At 52.6% G+C, this 19,130-nt stretch overlaps 1 protein-coding gene across 2 annotated transcripts; it reads right to left on the bottom strand.

Annotated features, from left to right (window-relative positions):
• Nucleotides 1-918: 918 nt before the first annotated feature.
• CTSB (cathepsin B) lies at nucleotides 919-13,000 on the bottom strand. 2 transcript variants are annotated; one of them, XM_066180104.1, is made up of 10 exons: nucleotides 12,872-13,000; nucleotides 7,396-7,547; nucleotides 6,801-6,886; nucleotides 6,307-6,421; nucleotides 5,585-5,703; nucleotides 4,868-4,953; nucleotides 4,044-4,190; nucleotides 3,287-3,403; nucleotides 2,409-2,537; nucleotides 919-2,312 (listed from the first exon to the last, which is right to left on the bottom strand). In XM_066180104.1, the coding sequence occupies exons 2-10, from the start codon at nucleotides 7,519-7,521 to the stop codon at nucleotides 2,215-2,217; spliced, it is 1,023 nt and encodes a 340-aa protein (XP_066036201.1). In that variant the 5' UTR covers nucleotides 7,522-7,547; nucleotides 12,872-13,000; the 3' UTR covers nucleotides 919-2,214. The 2 variants fall into 2 exon arrangements, with proteins under 2 accessions (XP_066036201.1, XP_066036202.1); XM_066180105.1 differs by lacking the exon at nucleotides 12,872-13,000 and adding an exon at nucleotides 10,970-11,022.
• Nucleotides 13,001-19,130: the final 6,130 nt, after the last annotated feature.

Genomic DNA, 19,130 nt, shown 5'->3' with positions numbered 1-19,130 from the left:
TTTTTCCAGCTGTCATTTCTTTTACACCAATAATTTCCCCACAGGTTACAAGCCCTCAGCTCATGAAATTCCAATGCTCCCTTAGTGCAAACTCTGGGTTATCTAAGTACAGCCCCTAAAATGTGCCAGATCTGCAGGAAGGATTTTAACCAGAGGGACAGCTTAGAGTCCATAAACTCACCTTGACAGGAGTGGTGGCACAGCCCTGGGCTGCAGGCACGTGCTCCAGGGCCCTGATGCATCCTCAGGGATGCTGGGGACAAGCCCTGGCTGCTCTCTGCTCAAGGTGGAAGCACGTTCCCCACACCAGCACACAGCCCAAGGGGTGGCTGTCACCAGCAGGGCCACAGGACAGGGCTGGCAGTGACCACACCTGCACAAGGGAGGGAATTCTGCCCCTCTACCCCCCTCAGGTGAGACCCCACCTGCAGAGCTGCCTCCAGCCCTGGGGCCAACAGCAGGAGTATGTGGAGCTCCTGGAGCAAGTCCAGAGGAGGCCACAGAGATGCCCTGAGGGCTGGAACCAGGCTGGGAGAGCTGGGAGTGTTCACCTGGAAAAGGATCCAGGGAGAGCTCAGAGCCCCTTCCAAAGCCTAAAGGAGCTACAGGAGAGCTGGAGAAGGACTTAGGACAAGGGATGGAGGGACAGGACACAGGGAATGGCTTCCCACAGCCAGAGGGCAGGGATAGATGGGATATTGGGAAGGAATTCCTGGCTGTGAGGGTGAGGCTGGCCAGGGCTTGGAGCAACCTCGGCTAATGGAAGGTGTCCCTGCCCATGGCAGGGATGATCTCTAAGGTCCCTTCCAACCCAAAGCATTCTCTGAAGACAAAAGGGTCTCACTTGGCTTCCACTCCAGACAATCATCTGTGGTGGTAGAAGCCAAGCAGAAGCAACCAAGAGCCAGGAGCAGAGACTCTGGAGAAATCATTTATTGGCACAGGTGTTCCAGCCAAATACAGCACAGCTCTGCCTCACTGGTGCCTGAGCAAGCAGAGGTAAGGGGCTATTTTACAGTGCATGGAGAGCCTGCCTCACACGTTTCAGACCCGTAGCCTCAGCTCAGTAATATATTTTGTGCTTTAAAATTAAAAAAAAAAAGCTCTTTGCTATATTAGTGTTGGCAAATCACATGATTCCTCCTATACACAACCTATTACACCTCCCCCCAGTAACAAAAATAAGGTTTTTTACCTTTAATGCCTGTGGCTCAAGAAAAAAAAAAGCTTTAATTGTGTCCAAGTTAGTGAGACACCTCCAAGCATCTACTTGAGCTCCCTGCAGCAGACCAGGGAACCATCCCTCAGCTCAGCATTCAGCACCTGCAGCCCCAAAGCACCCCAAATTTGGGTGCTGCACTCTTGCCCAGGCATGACCTGCACAAATCAAGCTGCTCAGCCACAGAGGAAAAAAAGGCTTTGCTCTTTCCAGCACCCTCCCAGATGCTTGCAGGATATTTGATCAAAGGCTCATGGAGCTCCAGCCATGCCCTTTTCCAGCATCAATAACCCCAGACTACAGCAGATAAAAAAGCCAGTGAACAGTTGAGGAAGAAGTGGTTTAAAAAGCCAGAAGGATGGAGCAGAGCAGGCAATGCACGAGGGACTTGGTGCAGGCAGCTCTGGCCAGAGCCACTTGACATCAAGTTCATCAGTACTTTGTCATTAATAGGCCTAATTGTAGCCAATTCAAAGGCACACACTTACAGGAAATTCTTCCTGCTTGTTCCAGGTGCTAACAGTCAGATCAACCCATCTGGGGGTGCACAACTCCCCCCTAGCCATGGCTTTCCAGCAGCATCCACCTCTGCTGCCCACCAAGTCCCTAATCCCGGCACAGAGCTGTTTTCCTGCCCTCCCAGTGCCAAACTGAGCTAGAAGGGGTCCAGGCTAACCAAACTCCAAGAGGCCAGTGAGCTCTCCAGCAGTCCTCTGAGCAGGGAATGCCCCAATGTCCTGCTGTGACCCATTAGAAGCAGGAGTTGGGCAGAGAGCAGTTCCACCTCCAGCTCCACCGTACGATTTAAAAAAACAAACCCAAAAATTAAAAAAAAAAAAAAAAAGAACAAAAAAAAAGGAAAAAAAAAAAAAGATAAAAAGCTTTAATAAAGTAACCTGAACTAGAGTCTCTTTTAGAAGGGGGGGTCTCTGCACCCAACCCACTATCAGTTAAAAGCATCAGGGAACTCAGGATTATTTGTTGTTTGATCAGAGTTACATCCTCTTCCAGTACTGCTCCGTCCTGGGGATGCCAGCCACAACCTCAGACTCGATGCCACAGTGGTCGTCTCCTCGCAGGATTTTGAAGAAGCCTGGGAGAACACCAAGAGCCAAAAAAAAAATAAGTCACTTGTCACTCTCTCCATCCACCCGAGGGGAATGGGGCAGGGATTCCTGGTGGTGCTCACCGTTCTCTCCCCAGTCGGTGTTCCAGGAGTTGGCCACCAGCCAGTAGGGAGTGTCGTTCTCCACGCCCCAGCCCAGGATGCGGATGGCGTGGCCTCCCACCTGCTCCCCAGACACGTGCTGGTAAACCCCTGCAAGGGGAAAAAAACCACCCCAAAATGTCAACAGGCACCGCTTGGCCACACCACAGCCCGGGGGCCACCCGGTATCACAACCCCCAGAGTGGCTGAGGAGGAGGTTTTGGTTAAATGTGAAACTGAAACTTAGTGCAGAGTCTGGAGGAAGAGTTCTACACAGGGAGACAGAGATAGGACAGAAGGGAAAGGTTTTAAACTAAAAGATGGGAGATTTAGGTTGGGTGTTAGGAGGAAATGCTTCCCTGTGAGGGTGGGGAGGCCCTGGTACAGGTTGCCCAGAGAAGCTGTGGCTGCCCCTGGATCCCTGGAAGTGTCCAAGGCCAGGTTGGACAGGGCTTGAAGCAACCTGGATAGTGGAAGGTTTCAATCCCATGGCAGGGATTGGAATGAAATGATTTTTTAATCATTATCTTCCCACCCAAACCATTCCATGATTCAGCGACCGATGCACCCAGAGACATTCCCCAAGGGGCTCAAAAGGAGTTCAAAACAAGAGTTTTGAGGTCCTAAAATCGGAGCTGTTGTTGTCAGCTGGAATTTGGGGTGCTTCCAGTCCCAAGAACAGATTATTCCTGCTATAGATACAGGATATGGTATCTGCCCATGTCCTTGCCACACCAGAGACTTGAGTGTGAGGTTGAGATCCCCAAGACTGGAGAAGACAGACCAGGCCCACAAGAGAGGGACCCTATGGATGAAGCAGGGAACAGGGCTCCCCCCACAGCCCCACTGCTGCTGCTCACCAGATTTGTACATCAGGAAATCCTCGTAGACAATGAAGGCTCCTTCCACTGGGCCGTTCTTGTAGATCTCAGCCATGATTTCCTTCTCACTGCGAGGGACTCCGTAGGATGTGATGCCTAAAAGAGAATTCCCACCATTAGGATGGCACTGTCAGGCCACACAGGATGGCTCGACCAAGCCTGCTCAGTGGGACCCCGCAGAAGGCCTCTTGCACTTAAATTCAGGTTAAATCCAAACCCAGCAGCTCCAGAGGGACTGACACAGCCAGGCAGGAAAAGTGGGCTCCAGCCACCCCCCTTCCAGAGGGAATTATTTAATCGGAGTCCTATTCTGTACCCAAGGACCTACTGCAGACAGCTTTAGTGGGAAGGGACATTTTTCCCTTGCACATTCTCCTTTTTAAAACCCAAAAGACTCAAGGTGAAGACAAATCTCCAAGAAACAGCCAGATTATCTGGGCTCCTGCCCAGGAGATTTGGAGGTGGCTTTGACACCAGATGGGGCTCAGCACCACACTCTTCCCGCAAACCACAAGGACTCAAACCAATCCCACCACTTCCCCCTTCCCAAATGAGTCTCAGCAAACACAAACTGCTCATCTCCCACACTCAGGTTTGCTCCAGGACCACCAGAATGGAGCCTCCAGGGACGGGGCACAGGGAAAAAACCCACCAGGAACAGGTTCAATCCTACCAACCCCTCCCCAGCTGCCACGAGGAGCAGCTCTGGGGATGCTTTGGAGGCCACCTCACTTACCATAGTGCTTGTCCTCCTTGTACGAGGGTGAGTAGCCAGGCTCACAGTGCCGGCTGCACCTCGGGGTGCTCCCTCCCTCCCCGGTGCAGGGGGGCCGGGTGCCGTTGACGTGGTGCTCGCAGGGTGGGATGGAGTAGGGCCGACAGCCTGTCCAGGACAGAGGTGACATCAGCTGGCTGTCCCCAAAGACCCCAACAGCCACGCTGGAGAAGGCATTAGATACCCCAGGGAAGAGCCTTTCTGCCCCAGGAACCCCACAAATCAGTGGGGTGCAGGAGGTCTTCCCCTGCCAGATGGGCAATCCCTCCCTCCATCTGCAACATGTTTCCCACCAGACCTGTTGCCCACCACCTCCCTCTCCAAATGGTGATGGAAAAGGTGAACCAACTGATGGTCATGACAGGGGGAAGCAGTGGCTTCCAGTCTGGAAGTTATTTTTTTGAGGGGGATACATGTCAGGAAGACTCCTGACCTCACCCAAAGTGTAGCGCACTGGTTCAAAACCAGCAACAACACGGAATTCACAGCCTGATTCATTCCTGCTATGGAAACAGGAGCCTTGAGGGGTGTGTTGAGGGCTCCTGGCTCCCTTCCCAGATGGGCCTCCTGCCTCTGGGTGTGCTCAGGGACCTTTGTCCCAAAGGAGTGACTAGAAGGAGCCCTGGGGGCGGGGGCAGCCAGCTGGGACTGCAGAGGTGCTCCAGTTGAAAGAGGGAGCAGCTACAACGATGCAGACCAGGAGAGAAGCAGCCCAAAAGAACATGAACCTTAACCAAGCAGAGATGCTCCTCCTTGCTTCCCCAAGGGTTTCTGCCAGGACTTACCCACGTGGGAATCGTAGAGACCCCCGGACACGAGGCCCCTCTCTGTCCAGTACCTCCACGCGCCGGAGGGGTAACCACCATTGCACCTGGGGGAGAGGCACCAGCTCCAGCCCCAGCCATCCCATTTTGGGAGAGGCAAGGGAATGGAGTCAGCCTGGGATGGTTCAAAGGAAGGTTTGGGCACACTAAACCTTTTTGGGGTCTGTTCTTTTCTTCCCCAGGATCTGCCTTGGGACACCAAGGCCTCAGGCAAGGAGGGAAGAGCACTCATGGCTCCAAATCCCAAAGTGCCTCTTTACCATGTCCCTGACCAGCCTCTGCTGCCAGGAGCAACAGGACTTGGAGACTCAACTCCCTAGCCTGTGCTCAACAACTGGGAAAGCCAGGCAAAAGGCTCGTGCCTGAAAACCACGGATGTGGGACTATGAAAAGATCCTTCCTTTGGCTTTGGCAGCTGCCAGCTCTGCTGTGTGGGAGAGCATCACTGCGTGACTGCAGCCATCACCATCCACTGTGCTGGGGGCAGGATGTGTCCCAGTCCCTGCAATCACCTTTATGCTCCCACCTAACTCCCTCATCCACAGCACAAACCTCTGGAGGAGCTTTGTGATAGTCAAGGAGGTAATGAAGGCAGGGCTCAAGAAATCAGCACCTCCAGGGTCTGCCCCTGCTCCTCCTAACCACCTTCCACGTGCACAAGGACCAGGAGCAACTCACCCCATGCCACACTCAAAGCCACAGCACGACAGCAGGTCCTCAGCTGAGACCTCCACGCTGACCTTGGCGTTGGTGTGGACACAGATCCGGTCTGAAATCGCTTCCACGGCGCCAAAAGCCTGAGGGCAACCCCAAAACACCCATCAGAGCTGGCCAGGGGAGAGAAACCAGGAAACCCCCTGGAAATGAGTCCAGCAAGCATGGCCTGGCTGGGAGAAGCCACCCAGGAGCTCAGACACTGCGGGATCCCACAGTGTCCCCTCACAAAGGGCAACAAAAATGCTCCAAGGGCTGGAGCCCCTCTGCTCTCAAGCCAGGCTAGGACAGCTGGGGGTGTTCACCTGGAGAAGAGAAGGATCCAGGGACACCCCAGAGCCCCTTCCAGTGCCTAAAGGGGCTCCAGGAGAGCTGAAGAGGGACTTGGGACAAGGGATGGAGGGATGGGACACAGGGAATGGCTTCCCATTGCCAGAGGGCAGGGATAGATGGGATATTGGGAAGGAATTGTTCCCTGTGAGGGTGGGGAGGCCCTGGTAAAGGTTTCCCAGAGAAGCTGTGGCTGCCACTGAATCCTTGGAAGTGTCCAAGGCCAGGCTGGACAGGGCTTGGAACACCAGGGATGGTGTCCCTGCCCATGGCAGGGGGTTCAGCAGCAAATACAAAGGCACAGGTTTTGCCCACTAAATTTTATGAACACAACATCAAACTTCCCCTGTCCTTACCCAGCAGGAGCCACAGGAGCCCTGGTCTCTGATCTCGCTGATGGTGGGACAGTTGGGCCACTGTGTCCGTGAGTCAAAGTTATCAGGCAGCTCCACGTCTGCAGCAAAATCCACCCTGTGAGGAGAGGGAAATCCTGTCTCAGTAATACCAGCAAACCACAGCTGGGTGCACTGCACTCCTCTGAAGGTGACCTGGAGGAGGAGGGCTGTTGTTTGCTCACTGAAGGAGCATAAATACTTGTGCTGTCCTCAGACCAGCTCAGCAGCTCCTCTGGTGTGTTCATTTTCAAGGATAACAAATTGAACAACTGGTCAAGTATCTGGCAGGGCACAGGATGGATTTTCCCCCTCACGTGTGCTCTGTGCTTAAATCCATGAACTATGTCCACCCTGCTGCCCACAGCCAGCCAGGAGAGCCCCTCACCCACCCCAGATGCTCAGGAAGGATCCACACAAGTTTTACTGGAGCTTCACCTTCTCCTCCCTGCACTCACCTCTCGGGGAGCTTGGGCCCACCCATGAAGGTGCCACAGAGCTTCTTCACATAGCTCATGTCAGCATTGTGGAAGTTGTGCCCTGCCTGGGGAGAGACACACAGAATTGGGACCTGACTCTCCAGAGCCACCAAGAGCATCTCTGGGACCACAGCCCGGTGCTCCAGAGCTCCCTGAATCCCAAACAGAGCCTGACACTGACTGCAAAGCCCAGGGGCCAAGAGCCAACCACCTACAGACACAGAACACTGCCCAGGAAGGTCCAGCTGGAGGTTTTGGACACAGGAAGCTGGACAAGGAGGGTCAGGTCACCAGGAACTGGACACTCACTACTTGTCTCCAGCCTCCTGCAGTTTCCTCCTTTTACATTGCTCCTATTCCATAAACTCATCCCGCTCTGCTCCAAAGAGGAGCTCCACAGTTCCTGTCACTGCAGCACCTGATAGCACCACCTCACTGGAAAAGTCAGCTGGGACCAAGGCTGGATTGATGTCACCACCATGGTGACAGTCCCAACACTCAGCCACCAAATCCCACAAGGAGACTGTCAGCCATGCACCTCCCCCAAAAAAACCCAAATCAGCCCAGTACTCACCTTCCAGGTGGTGTTGAGCTTGTTTATGTGGTTGACCAGGTCATCTGAGAGAGGAGGGAAATAAGGAATGCTGCGAGCGTTGGTGAAGGCCACCAGGACACACAGGAGGGACACGGATGGCCACATCTTGGCTACTGAACAGGACACTCCACCTGCAGCCGGATTGGAGCAGCGTTGGAAACATGCCCAAGGTGGGCTCAGCAGCACAAAATGCGTGGCTGCACCAGATCCCTCCAGATCCCCAAGTGCCCCAAAGGTCAGGAGAGAGACACAGGAACAGAGTAACAACCCCCTGCCTGCAGCTCAGGAGAAATCAGACAAGGCAACCTTGTTTGTTGACCACTGCAGGATTGACAGCAACAAGAAAATACCTTTTGAAGCAGATCCAAGGGATTTGGAGGGTATTAAAACCTGTGTTTACTTCCACAACAATGGAGAATAAGGACCAGGAGAAGGAAAAAAGTGACATCCCATCTCCACACCAAACTTCAGGCATGGCACTTGATAGGTCCAGGCCCTGCTCTTCCCTTTAAAGATATTACTCCAAATTACATTTTTGGACTTCAGAGCCTCATTTTGGCCAGCCCATTGCCCTGGGGGTGTCACAGCCCCAGGTATGACCACCTGCCCATGTACAGGGGGATCAGCATGCACCTGCAGCTGCTGTCTCTGCTCCCCTCCCACTGGACTTTTTTCCCAGGGAGGTGCAGGGTGTGAGGAAAGCCCCAGTTTGGGGATCAGAGCCACAGGGGAAATCCAAGAGCAGGAAAGAAAGGCACCACAGCCTCCCGTGCAGGAGCAGAAACACCATGCAGCCCCACAGCTGGGGAAAAACCACTGGGAAACCACTCCAGGGCTCCACGGTTTCCCTGCTCCCCTTTAACCTAATTCACATCGAATTGCCCAACTTCGAATCAACCCCCAGCGCCAGCAGCCACTTGTTCACTCAGACACATCACGAGCTCCTTTATCTCTGCAAACACACCAGGGCACCCTCCTCCTCCTCCAACCGTCCCAGCTCCCTCCCGCCAGCCCCACATCCACCCCAACCAGCCCCAAGCCTGCTGGGCACTCCAAGACCTCAGAGCCTCCACGGCAGAGATATTCAGGCTTTAATCCCTGCTCAACTCAGCGAGCTGAACGTGTAATCACCTTTGCAAGCCCCGGCTTAAACCGGACACGCAGCTCCTGCCAGCAGCCCCACAAACCCCAGAGCAGCAGAGCTGGGTGAGCAGGGGATGGGAGACATCCCACACCTCCCTGCCGGCTGCTTCCACCCACTCATAGCCAAGTTTAGCCTTTCCAGAGAAGAAAACCCAGCAGGAGTGTCCTACTTTCTGCCAGCAGCGAGCCCAGGCGGCTGCAGCTCGCGGCATAAAGGGGCTTTTTTTCTCTCCTTTCCCACTCCTCCTTCCACCATTTATTTGTTTGTTCCCCCTTCTTCTTTGTGCTTTCAGCAGGACTCTCAAACCAAAAAAAAAAAAAACCCAGCTGATTTTTTTTTGGGTCCTCCCACTTCTAAATCTCACCTCTTTGAAGGGTCTTTATGCATATTTTCCGGGGTTTCATGAATATTTTCTTGCTTAGAGGTTTCTAAGGGACAAGCAAGGGACTCGCTGGCTGTGCTCCCCTGCTTACTCAGCACGAAGGAGGTTAAAGCCAGGAAAATAAATATACACTTACAATACAACTGTGCTTTTTTGCCCACAACAGGCCGCAGGAAGCCTGCTGGTAACCAGCCTGAGCTGAAGCACATTTTAATGAAAAATATAAAAGTAACAAAAAAAATGCACACACACAAATGTCAAACCCCAAAACCCTTCGTACTTCCCGCAGTCAACTCGGTATTTTCCCTCAGCAAAGGCAGGAGGCGTTTATGAGGCCAGAAGTCACATGATTACACTTTTTTTTTGTTTGTTTTTTTGGTGGTGTTTTTTTTTTTTTTTTTTTTGTCCCAGCAGGATGTTTGTAAATCTGCTGACAGGCTGAAAACCACCCTGCCAGGCATCGATGTGCTGCTCACACCCAGCTTTTGAGGGACAGACACGGGACATCTCCCGGCCTCGGGTTACCAGACCACACTCCCCAGGCAACCCGAAACCAAACTGAAAATAGATCCCAGCAGTTTCCCCTTCAACAGGCAGAGTTTCAGCTCTGCTGCTTTGCATCTGCACCACGGACATGGCCCAGGGCCAGCAAACCCAGCAAAGCAAATAGCTGGGAGCCAGATAGCTCTTTAGGGAAAAAAATCCCCACAAACCTCTTGCCAAGTCTCCTGTGGGCATGGAGCCTCTCTTTTGGAGCATGAGAGAGCTGGGGGTGTCCAGTCTGGGGAGGAGAAGGGAGACCTCAGAGCCCCTTCCAGTGCCTGAAGGGGCTCCAGGAGAGCTGGAGAGGGACTTGGGACAAGGGATGGAGGGACAGGACACAGGGAATGGCTTCCCACTGCCAGAGGGCAGGGATAGATGGGATATTAGGGAGAAATTCTTCCCTGTGAGGGCGGTGAGGCAGGTTGTCCCAAGAGATAGCAGATGCACCATCCCAAAAAAACATTCAATGTCAGGCTGGACAGGGCTCTGAGCAAGCTGATGTAGAGTTAAAATATATAGTTAAAGATGTCCCTGCCCATGGCAGCGAGGTTGGAATTAAAAGCCCTTTAAAGACCCCTTCCAACCCAAACCTTTCTATTATTTGAGGTCTCCTATGGCCATGAAATTTTGGGTTGTGGGAGCTGACACTCTCAACTGGCACCAGGTATCCCAAGATCTGTCTAGAAAAGGAAGGGGAAATCCTCACCCCCGTGGGATTTCTTCCTCCCTGACCCCCCCTTCTCCCTGGCTTTATCCCGTGTACAGCAGGTCTATAAATAGGACACACAGGCACGGGACTGGCAGGACGGATTCCCACCGGCTGTGGGTCACATGCAGCCCAACCACAACAACCCCAGAGCCCCATCAGCAACAAAGAGCTGCTGGTTTCCTCCCTCACCCACCTGTCCCAGCTGATCCAAGCAGCAAGAGCCTCCCCCGGCAGCGTTATCACCCTGGTGCTTCCCCCAGCACCGCTATCTCCTCCTCACACCCCTCCTCCCCATAAAAAAACCTCACGGCCGTTTAAACCCCACAGCAGCAGCCCCAAAACCAAAATTGCATCACAGCTGCTGCACCCCAACATCTGCCCCCGCTCTGTGCACAGCAAGCAGGGCAGAGGAGTTTCCCCGGGAACCCCAAGCAGATCCTTTCCCTTTCCCACGTCTCCAGGGGTGCCTCAGCTTCAGGATAACCCTGGCTAAGGCTGATCCACAGCTCACATCCCACCACAGCCCACCAGCTGGAAACAGAAACAAGGCTGTTGGGCCTCTCAGGACCCCTCAGCTGCACCCTGCAGAACCCCTCAGGTGGCAGGAGGATGTTTGGGGCTTGCAAAGAACTCCCCAGGTTGCTCCACCTTCCCCTGGACAGAGAGCAGAGAATACTCTGAGATCCAAAGCATCTGCTAATAGCGTTTCTTGAAGGATGAGCAAGAAATAAACACCCACCAGCACACCTGACCCTGGGCGGGACAGGACACTCACGATTCAGCCAGCTGGTCGCTTAGAAAGAGGAAATTTGGGCCAGCTGAGTGCAGCCCCTCTCCAGGCAGTGAGGAGGCAGCGAGGCCGAAGGCTCTGCAGGAGCTGCTCAGAGCAGCTGCAGCCTGCGAGGGAGGAGAGCACCCGAAGGGCTGTGGCTGTGCTGGTGCTGCAGCATCCACCCACAGCCCTCTCTGCTGTCGCAGAGGAGGAGGGAAGGAGGAGACACCACCCAAGCGCCATCTCCATCCCTCCTGACCAGAGCTGGGGGCCAGGGCAGCTCCCTGCCTGTTTTCTCACGGACAGAACTCCTGGTAGTCGAACCCTGATATTCCAGGCCTCAGCAGGATCCCACATCGCCCTCCCAGCAGCCAAGGTAGGCACACGGTGCCCACAGCAGCAAATCCCTTCACCTTTGCACCACCAAGGTCTCCTTCCCCAAAACAAAGCCCACAAGTCCCATTTGACTTTATTTAAGAAAAAGCAACAACCCAACCCCCAAACCGGCTATTCCGAGGCCAGCTCACATGACTCGGTCGAGGCAGGTCAGACCAAAGATAAGTCACAGCCCTGGAGCATCTCCCGGCTCCTGCACTGTCTGGGCCAACCCCCTGCGGGCACAGACGGAGGCATCCACACCCTCTCCAAGGCTCTGAGGAAGGTGAAAGCTGTCCCACCCTCTCTTCTACAACACCCCCCAGCCCTCCAGGGCCAGGGGTGCTCAGCACAGCCCAAATCATGTGTCCTGCTCAGCACCAGCCCTCAGCCTGGGCCGAGCTTTGTCCTTTGTTCTCTCTGCCAGGGCTTGTGACTCCAAGCCACAACAAAGCGAACCCAGGGAGGTTCAGCTGCAGCTCCCGATCCAGCTCAGCCTGCTGCGTCACCAGGTGAGCTTGGCAGCACCAAACTCGTGGTCTGGTGACTTCATTACGGCTCTGGCTGCATTACCAAACATTGAATTATTTTTTTCATCAAGGAAAAAAAAACCGACATGAGGTTTTCCTCCCCATGCTTATTCCCTTCTGGCAAAGCCAGATCACTAACACAGGTGAGATGACAGAATCCTAGAGAGGTCTGGGTTGGAAGAGATCCTACACATCATCTAATTTCAACCCTACTAGACCTGGCTGCCCTGTATCTGACAAAATAACTCCCTCCTGAGACAAGCTGCAGCACTCACCCCTGCAGCTTCCATGCACGGAAATCACAAGATTCCTCCCAAATTAAGCTGCACTGATTTTTTTTTTCCTCTCTTCTTACAGACCAATCCATAAACCAGAGTGTTGCACAAGCCCCTCAAAACCCCGTGCTGCGGAAATCCCTTCCCTTCATCTGCAACCCAGAGGGAAGTGCCAGAGGGAAGCGTTCTTTGCTGTATCACGCCCGCAGAGCATCCCTGAGAGTGGGATATGGGGATGAGAGATTCATTCCAGGCCGGGGGGATGCATGGCAGCTTCTCCAGCGCCATTCCCAAGCCATGGTCCTGGTCCAAACCCAGGCATCACGGGATGTTCCCGGAGTGCCAAACAGACCTCGGCGGCAGCTGACGAGCAGGACTGCAGTGTTTTTCCTGTCTCTATCATAAAAACAACGTTTCCTCTCTCCTCCCGTGACCCTTCCTGAAGGTTTGATGCCTTTCGAGGGTTCATTTTCCCCGCAACAACCTGCGCCGCAGCGCATTCCCCTCCCTCACCCCGCATTCCGCACCCCGCACAAAAATCCCCCAAAACGCCGCTGGAAAAAGCGGGAGACGCCGCTGCTGTTGTCGCTGCGGGTGTTCCGCGGCCGTGGAAGGGGGTGCCCCATTGCTGTGCCCCCTGCCCCTGAGCATCCCCTCCCTCACCGCTCCCCGCCGCGCCCGCGCCCGCGCCCGCTGCGCTTCTTGTGCGCGCCCCCGGCACTCACCGGCGTTCACTCGCGGCGATTCACCGGCACTGACGAGGATTCACCTGGACTGACGGCCCCGAGAACTCTCGGTAGCCACGGCCGGAGCAGGTCCCGCAGGCTGAGTCATCCCGGGCCGGCCCGCCCCCGGTGTGACAGCATCCTGCCGGCTGCCCGCCCCCAGAGCCCGCCTCCCTCCTTCCTTCCATCCCTCCATCCATTCATCCATCCCTGCTCCCGGCTCTATTACTGTTCCTCACTGCTTCCCTCCTTCCTCCATCCCTGCTCCTGCCTGCGCGCGTTTCTCCTTGTGCCTCATTCCCCTGCTTCCTTCATCCTGCCTGCACCCGTGCTGCTGTTTCCATCCCTCCTCCTGCCGACCTCTATCCCTCCTTTTTTTCATACCTCCAACCTGCCTGCATCCTTCCTCAATGCCACCTCCAGCCTGTCTCTGACCTTCCTCGATCCCACAGGTGTTCCACCCTCTGCCATCCCATCCCATCCCATCCCATCCCATCCCATCCCATCCCATCCCATCCCATCCCGCATCCTTCCTCCCGCCTTTCTCCCTTCCTGCCCTACTCCATCCCGTTTTGTTTTCATTTTCAAATCTGTCTGCATTCCTTCTCGATCCCACCTGCATCCCACCTTTATCCCTGCATAATGCCATCCACATCCTTCCTGCTTCCTTCTTCCATTCTATCTCCATCCCATCTAGTTTTCCTCCAGCAACCTGTCTGGGTTTTTCCTGAATCCCACCTGTATCCCACCCTTTGCAATCCTGTCTCCATCCTGCCTCTGTCCCTTTTCCTTCCTGTTTCTCTCCTCCAGCTGGCCTCTCTCCCATCTGGTTTTCCTCCTCCAACCTGCCTGTATCCTTCCTAAATCCCACCTGCATCCCACACCCATCCATTTTCAACTCCACCTGCATCACACAGGTTGCCCAGAGAAGCTGTGACTGCCCCTGGATCCTTGGAAGTGTCCAAGGCCAGGCTGGACAGGGCTTGGAGCAACCTGGGATAGTGGAAGGTGTCTCTGCCTGTGGCAGGGGGTGGAATGGGATGAGCTTCAAGGTCCCTTCCCATCCAAAACATTCTGGGATTCTGTGATCCTCCTGCTTCCCTCCTCCAGCCTGCCTTCTTCCCACCTAATTTCCCTATTCCACCCTCCTTGCACCTCACCACTATCCTGTCTCCATGCCACTTCCGTCCTGCCAGCATGCCTTCAAGTTTTCATCTGGAAATGCAGAAATATTTCACTGTGTTACTGTCCTGACTCTTTTTCCCTCATTTTGGCCAATTTTCAGGAGTATGAACAACAGAAAAATCATCTCAGGAGCCAGTTTCAAGCCCTGTTCTAAACCACAATGACATTAAAGCTTCTCTTTAATGAGAAAAAAAAAAATTAAAAGTTCTTTTCTCACCCATCTCTGTGAGGAGGAGGGAAAAACTATACTTCCCACCATTCTCAGAAATTAAAAGACCATATGGCCTGGAACCAAAAATAATTAATCAGAGTTTAGAAACCAGTGAGCATATTCCTTTTCTTCCCTGGTTCCATTTATATCAATCAATTTTTGGTCACCCTCGCATTTTAAAGATTGATTTTGGTTTGAGAAGATTTTCTAGTGAAATGATGAGAAAAATCAGAATAACATGTAATACCCTTGACTGCACAACCCAGTACTTACGCAGTAAAATTGGGGATGTTTTTGATGTGTTTCAATGTTTTTATTCTTCAATGCTCTGTGTGCAATGGCCCTTGGACCACTGCATGCCTTTGCCTGTAATATTTAGCCACCCCATCACTATGTTTTTATTTGTGCTTTAGCAATTAAAATAATTAAAAAAAAAATCACTTGTAACCTGCCTAACTTCCCTCTGATTCCACAGGATTTCTTCGCTCTCCTTGCAAAGGTTGATTTCAGTTTTCCACGTTGGCTGCGAGGTTTTGTTGACATAAAACACAGGAGAAATAACCTGGATTTTGTCCTGCCCTTTGTACAATCTGGCTCCAAAGGCCTCTGTGCCTCCAGTCACGTGGAGCTGCAGTCAGGACTTCACTTAACGCTTATTTATCCCAGTAACTTGGTCAGTTTCCTCTGAATTCCCCACACCTCCTTATTTCCAGCTAGGTTTTCACCCAGAAGTCGCAGAAGAGCGATTTTAAACCTGTGCAGTCCCATAAAGCACCTTTTTATTTTGCCTTGCTCTGAGTCATCAGGGAGCCCATCCTTCAGGCTCTGCCGGTGTCCCCTGTGGGTTTCTCAGGAGGGAGAAGCCACCTGTTTTTCCCTGCAAATATTTGGTGTCTTTTTCAAAAAGAAAGTAGGAACTAAAACTTTGCACAAACTGCTGACTCTGTGCCCTCTGTGGGGGAGTGTCAAAGTTGCTGCCCCTATTGCAGCTGGTTAGGGCTGAAGACATTTCCGTTTTTGAAATAAGTTGATCATTTTTGAGATAAGGTGTTCACTTTTGAGATAAAATGCTCTGAGGGTTGGAGCCCCTTTGCTCTGGAGCCAGGCTGGGAGAGCTGGGGGTTTTCACCTGGAGAAGAGAAGGATACACAGAGAGCTCAGAGCCCCTTCCCGGGCCTAAAGGGGCTCCAAGAGAGCTGGAGAGGGACTGGGGGCAAGGGATGGAGGGACAAGACAAAGGGGAATGTGTATGATGGGATATTGGGAAGGAATTGTTCCCTGTGAGGGTGGGGAGGCCCTGGCACAGGGTGTCTAGAAAAGTTTTTGCTTCCCTGGAAGAGTCCAAGACCAGGTTGGATGGCGCTTGGAGCAATCTGGGATGGTGGGAAGCATCCCTGCCCATGGCAGGGGGTGTAATAGGATGAATTTTTAAGGTCATTCCACCCCAAATTATTCGGTGGTTCAATGATAAGTTGGTTTTATGTATCATGCTGAATGCTGCCAGGAAAGCTTCCCCATCTGAGACCTCCCAGAGATTTCAAAAATCCCCTGTATGTCCAAATCAGGCATGAAACAAGCCTCCTTTTTTTTTTTCTCATGGTATTTTTTTAGTATGTCAGAAGAAATGAGTCTGTTTGCTGAGGCTTTGGCCTTTGTAGCAAAATCCACCACTACAGGAACAAGATAAGGAAATGGGTCAGGAGGCCTTGGGCAAACCTCTCTTATCACTCGTTAAAATCAATGTTGATTGAATCATGGTGCCCCTGCTTCATCACTGAACAGCAAATAGCTCTTAAGGAGGCTGCTGCAGGGCCAAGGCCTATAGGTTTTAGAAAAAAAAAAGAGTTTCTATGTAAATTCATCTCCTACCATATTTTTTTATGGTTTTAATTAATGCAGGTATGCCTTTTTTTCATCTTCAGGGTTTAAAGCCATCATTGTTTACAAAAAAGGTATGAAACGCAAGTTTATTTAATAACCAAACAGCTCTGCTTTGCTTGGGGTAGGAGTGAATTGTGCTCCTCCCTCATCCCAAAGCCTGTCCAGCTGGGCTGCCAGATCTCCTTTGGGGAATATACACCCTGATTTTTCCTGATTCATCCTTTTCAGGTGCTTTTAAACACTACAATTTTACTGCTGAAGCAGCATTACAATATTTGTCTCTGAGGTTCTTTTACACTTGGCTTTGTGTCCCTCTTTGAGCATCATCCTTGAAAGTGTCCAAGGCCAGCTTGGACAGGGCTTGGAGCAACCTGGGATAGTGGGAGGTGTCCCTGCCCAATGTCAGGGGGTTGAAATGAGATGAGCTTTAAAGTTCCTTCCAACCCAAGTATTTCTATGATTCTGAGATTTCTGTAACATGATTTTGCAGCTGACTCGCTCTCCCTGGCAGCAGCAGAATATCTGTGAGGCTTTGGTGGGAATAATGATGGTTATTACATGACTGCATCAGCTGCCAAGGTAAAATACTTGCCCAGGGCAACTAAAACAGGATTCTGTAAAGCCATAACGCTGCCTGATAAATCCTTGCTGGAAGGGTTGGGCACCAACCTAATCCTCACCTCTGCATGGGAGCTGGGACACCCTGAACTCAAATCCTCACCCTCCAAGAGTTCAGGGTCTGCCAGAGTCACTGCTGGGGCACGCGGCTTTACAAAGATCACTGAAACGTGCCTTGGGTGGGTTCTTGGCTAATTCTGATGGATTTTGTCTTGTCTGCTGGAAGTTGGGGTTTGTTGACCAGATTTTTCTGTCCAGACAGAAAATGTGCTTTGCTGCCTTGTTGAGCAAGAGAGGCTGTCCTGGCTGGTGGGGACTGTGTGCTCCTGGTGTGGATGGGAGATAATTTAAGGCATCAGGGGGTTTTGGTGCACTATATCCCCTAGACACACATCAGCAGCACCTTTAGCCTTCTGCTGCTGATGCTGCTTAAGAGGCTGAAGGCCGTTTTTAGATCTGGAGGACCCTGCAAAATCCTCCCCCCCCCGCTTCCTGCAAATCGGTGCAAACAGACAGCTCTGATTCCCTGAAAATCCGTGCGATCAGGGAACTCCGGTTACACAACCCCGCGGCCGCGGTGACTCAGGCGGGCTGGCTCACGAGGAGCCCTGTGACCGGCCGGGAGGTGACTCAGGACCAGATGACATCAGCAAAAAAGTTTCTTCCCACCATGGCCGGGACCAATCGAGCCCAGATCTGGGCGAGCAGCGCGACTTGGAGGGCTGAACTTGCTGGCCCTGGATGGATGTGGGGAGGCAAGGACAGGGATATTATCAGTTCCTGCAAAGTTTATGTCCCTCTGCAGGGTGACAAAATTGATCCCCAGCACCAGCGTAAGGCAGAGTCGTTGTCTAGATTAAACATTAATAGTCTGGTGTATTTTTATGGAGAATCTCTCCTTGGTTCCCATGCTCCATCCATCGTCTTTCTGGCGTGTCCCCCCTCCTAACTGTTAAAGCAAACATGATCAGCTGTGCCCAAGGACATGCCCAGCTGCTCTCATCCAAAGGTGGAAAAGTTTTTCTTCATATCTGGCACATCAGAGAGGTAGAGAACAAACTTGTCCTGTGTCTTGCTTGAGACAGAGCTTTGTAGAGCTGTGTGAATGTCACTGCTCAGCATAGCCAGACCTGTCTCCCTGCTCTCCCAGCAATTTTTGGCTGCAGCACTCCTGGAGCCAAAGGCAGAACTTTGTGTTTATCAGAACTGAGTTTTCCTCCATGAATCTGACAGATTTTTGAATCTATGGGAACTTATTCCATATACTCTCTCTGCCTTGGCAAGGGATTGTGTTTCTTGTCTTTTGGGGCTGGGGCAGTTCCCCAGAGCTGTATCCCCATCAATGTGGGGCTAGTTAGAGCAGCTGCTCTGGCTCCAGACAGTCCAGGATGTTCCTTTTGGAAATGCCTTAACTCCAGGGCACTTTTGCCATCTGCTTTCCATACAAGGTGTCATAGAATAATTTAGTTTGGAAAAGTTCTCTGAGGTCATCGAGTCCAACCATCCCCCAGCATTGCCAAGGCCACCACTAACCAATGTCCTCAGGTGCCACATCTATATGGCTTTTAAATCCATCCAAGTGTGGGGAATCCATCACTGCCCTGGACAGCTGTGCCAGGGTTGGAGAACCCTTTTGGTGAAGAAATTATTACTAAAATCCAATCAAAACCTCTCCCAAGTACAGCGTGGTGTAATTTTCTCTTGTCTTGTCCCTGTTCCATGAGAGCAGAGCCTGACCCTCCCCAGCTGTCCCCTCCTGTCAGGGAGTTGTGCAGAGCCAGAAGGTCTCCCCTGACCCTCCTTTTCTCCAGCCTGAGCCCCTTTCCCAGCTCCCTCAGCCACTTCTGGTGCTCCAGGACCCTTCCCCAGCTCTGTTCCCTTCCCTGGACACACTCCAGCCTCTTAATGTCTTTTGTGTTGTGAGTGGCCCAGAACTGACCCCAGAATTGGGTCAAGGGGACGGACACTGCCCTGGTCCCACAGGACACATCATTCCTGTCCCCCTGGGCACACCTGGCTCACGTCCAGCTGCGTCAGGCATGTTCAGACACTTTGGAGCAGACACTGTGATCTCTATTCCCTTTGTGCCACACGCCTGACTTTGTTCTTGCTCCTGCCATACTTCAGCCTCCAGGGAATTCAGGAGCGGTGGGAAGTGCTCAGGACTCAGCTGCTCTGTCCCATCACCTGATCCTGACCTCGGCCTTCCACTTCTTGCTGAGGTTGTGCTTTTGAGCCACTGGCTGCAATCTGTGTCCATCCATCCTGGCTTGTGACAGAAAGTGGGACCTGACTTCCCCTCTGTGCCCCTCTGCGGTCACCCACTGCCCAGCTATAGGATGGGGTCATCTAAGTTTCAGAACA

This window comes from Chamaea fasciata, unplaced genomic scaffold (assembly GCF_029207755.1).
Source record: "Chamaea fasciata isolate MVZ Bird 193981 ecotype frontalis unplaced genomic scaffold, bChaFas1.0.hap1 SCAF_3, whole genome shotgun sequence".
Classification (NCBI taxonomy): Eukaryota; Metazoa; Chordata; class Aves; order Passeriformes; family Sylviidae; genus Chamaea; species Chamaea fasciata.
This window is presented reverse-complemented; position numbering and strand designations above follow the sequence as displayed.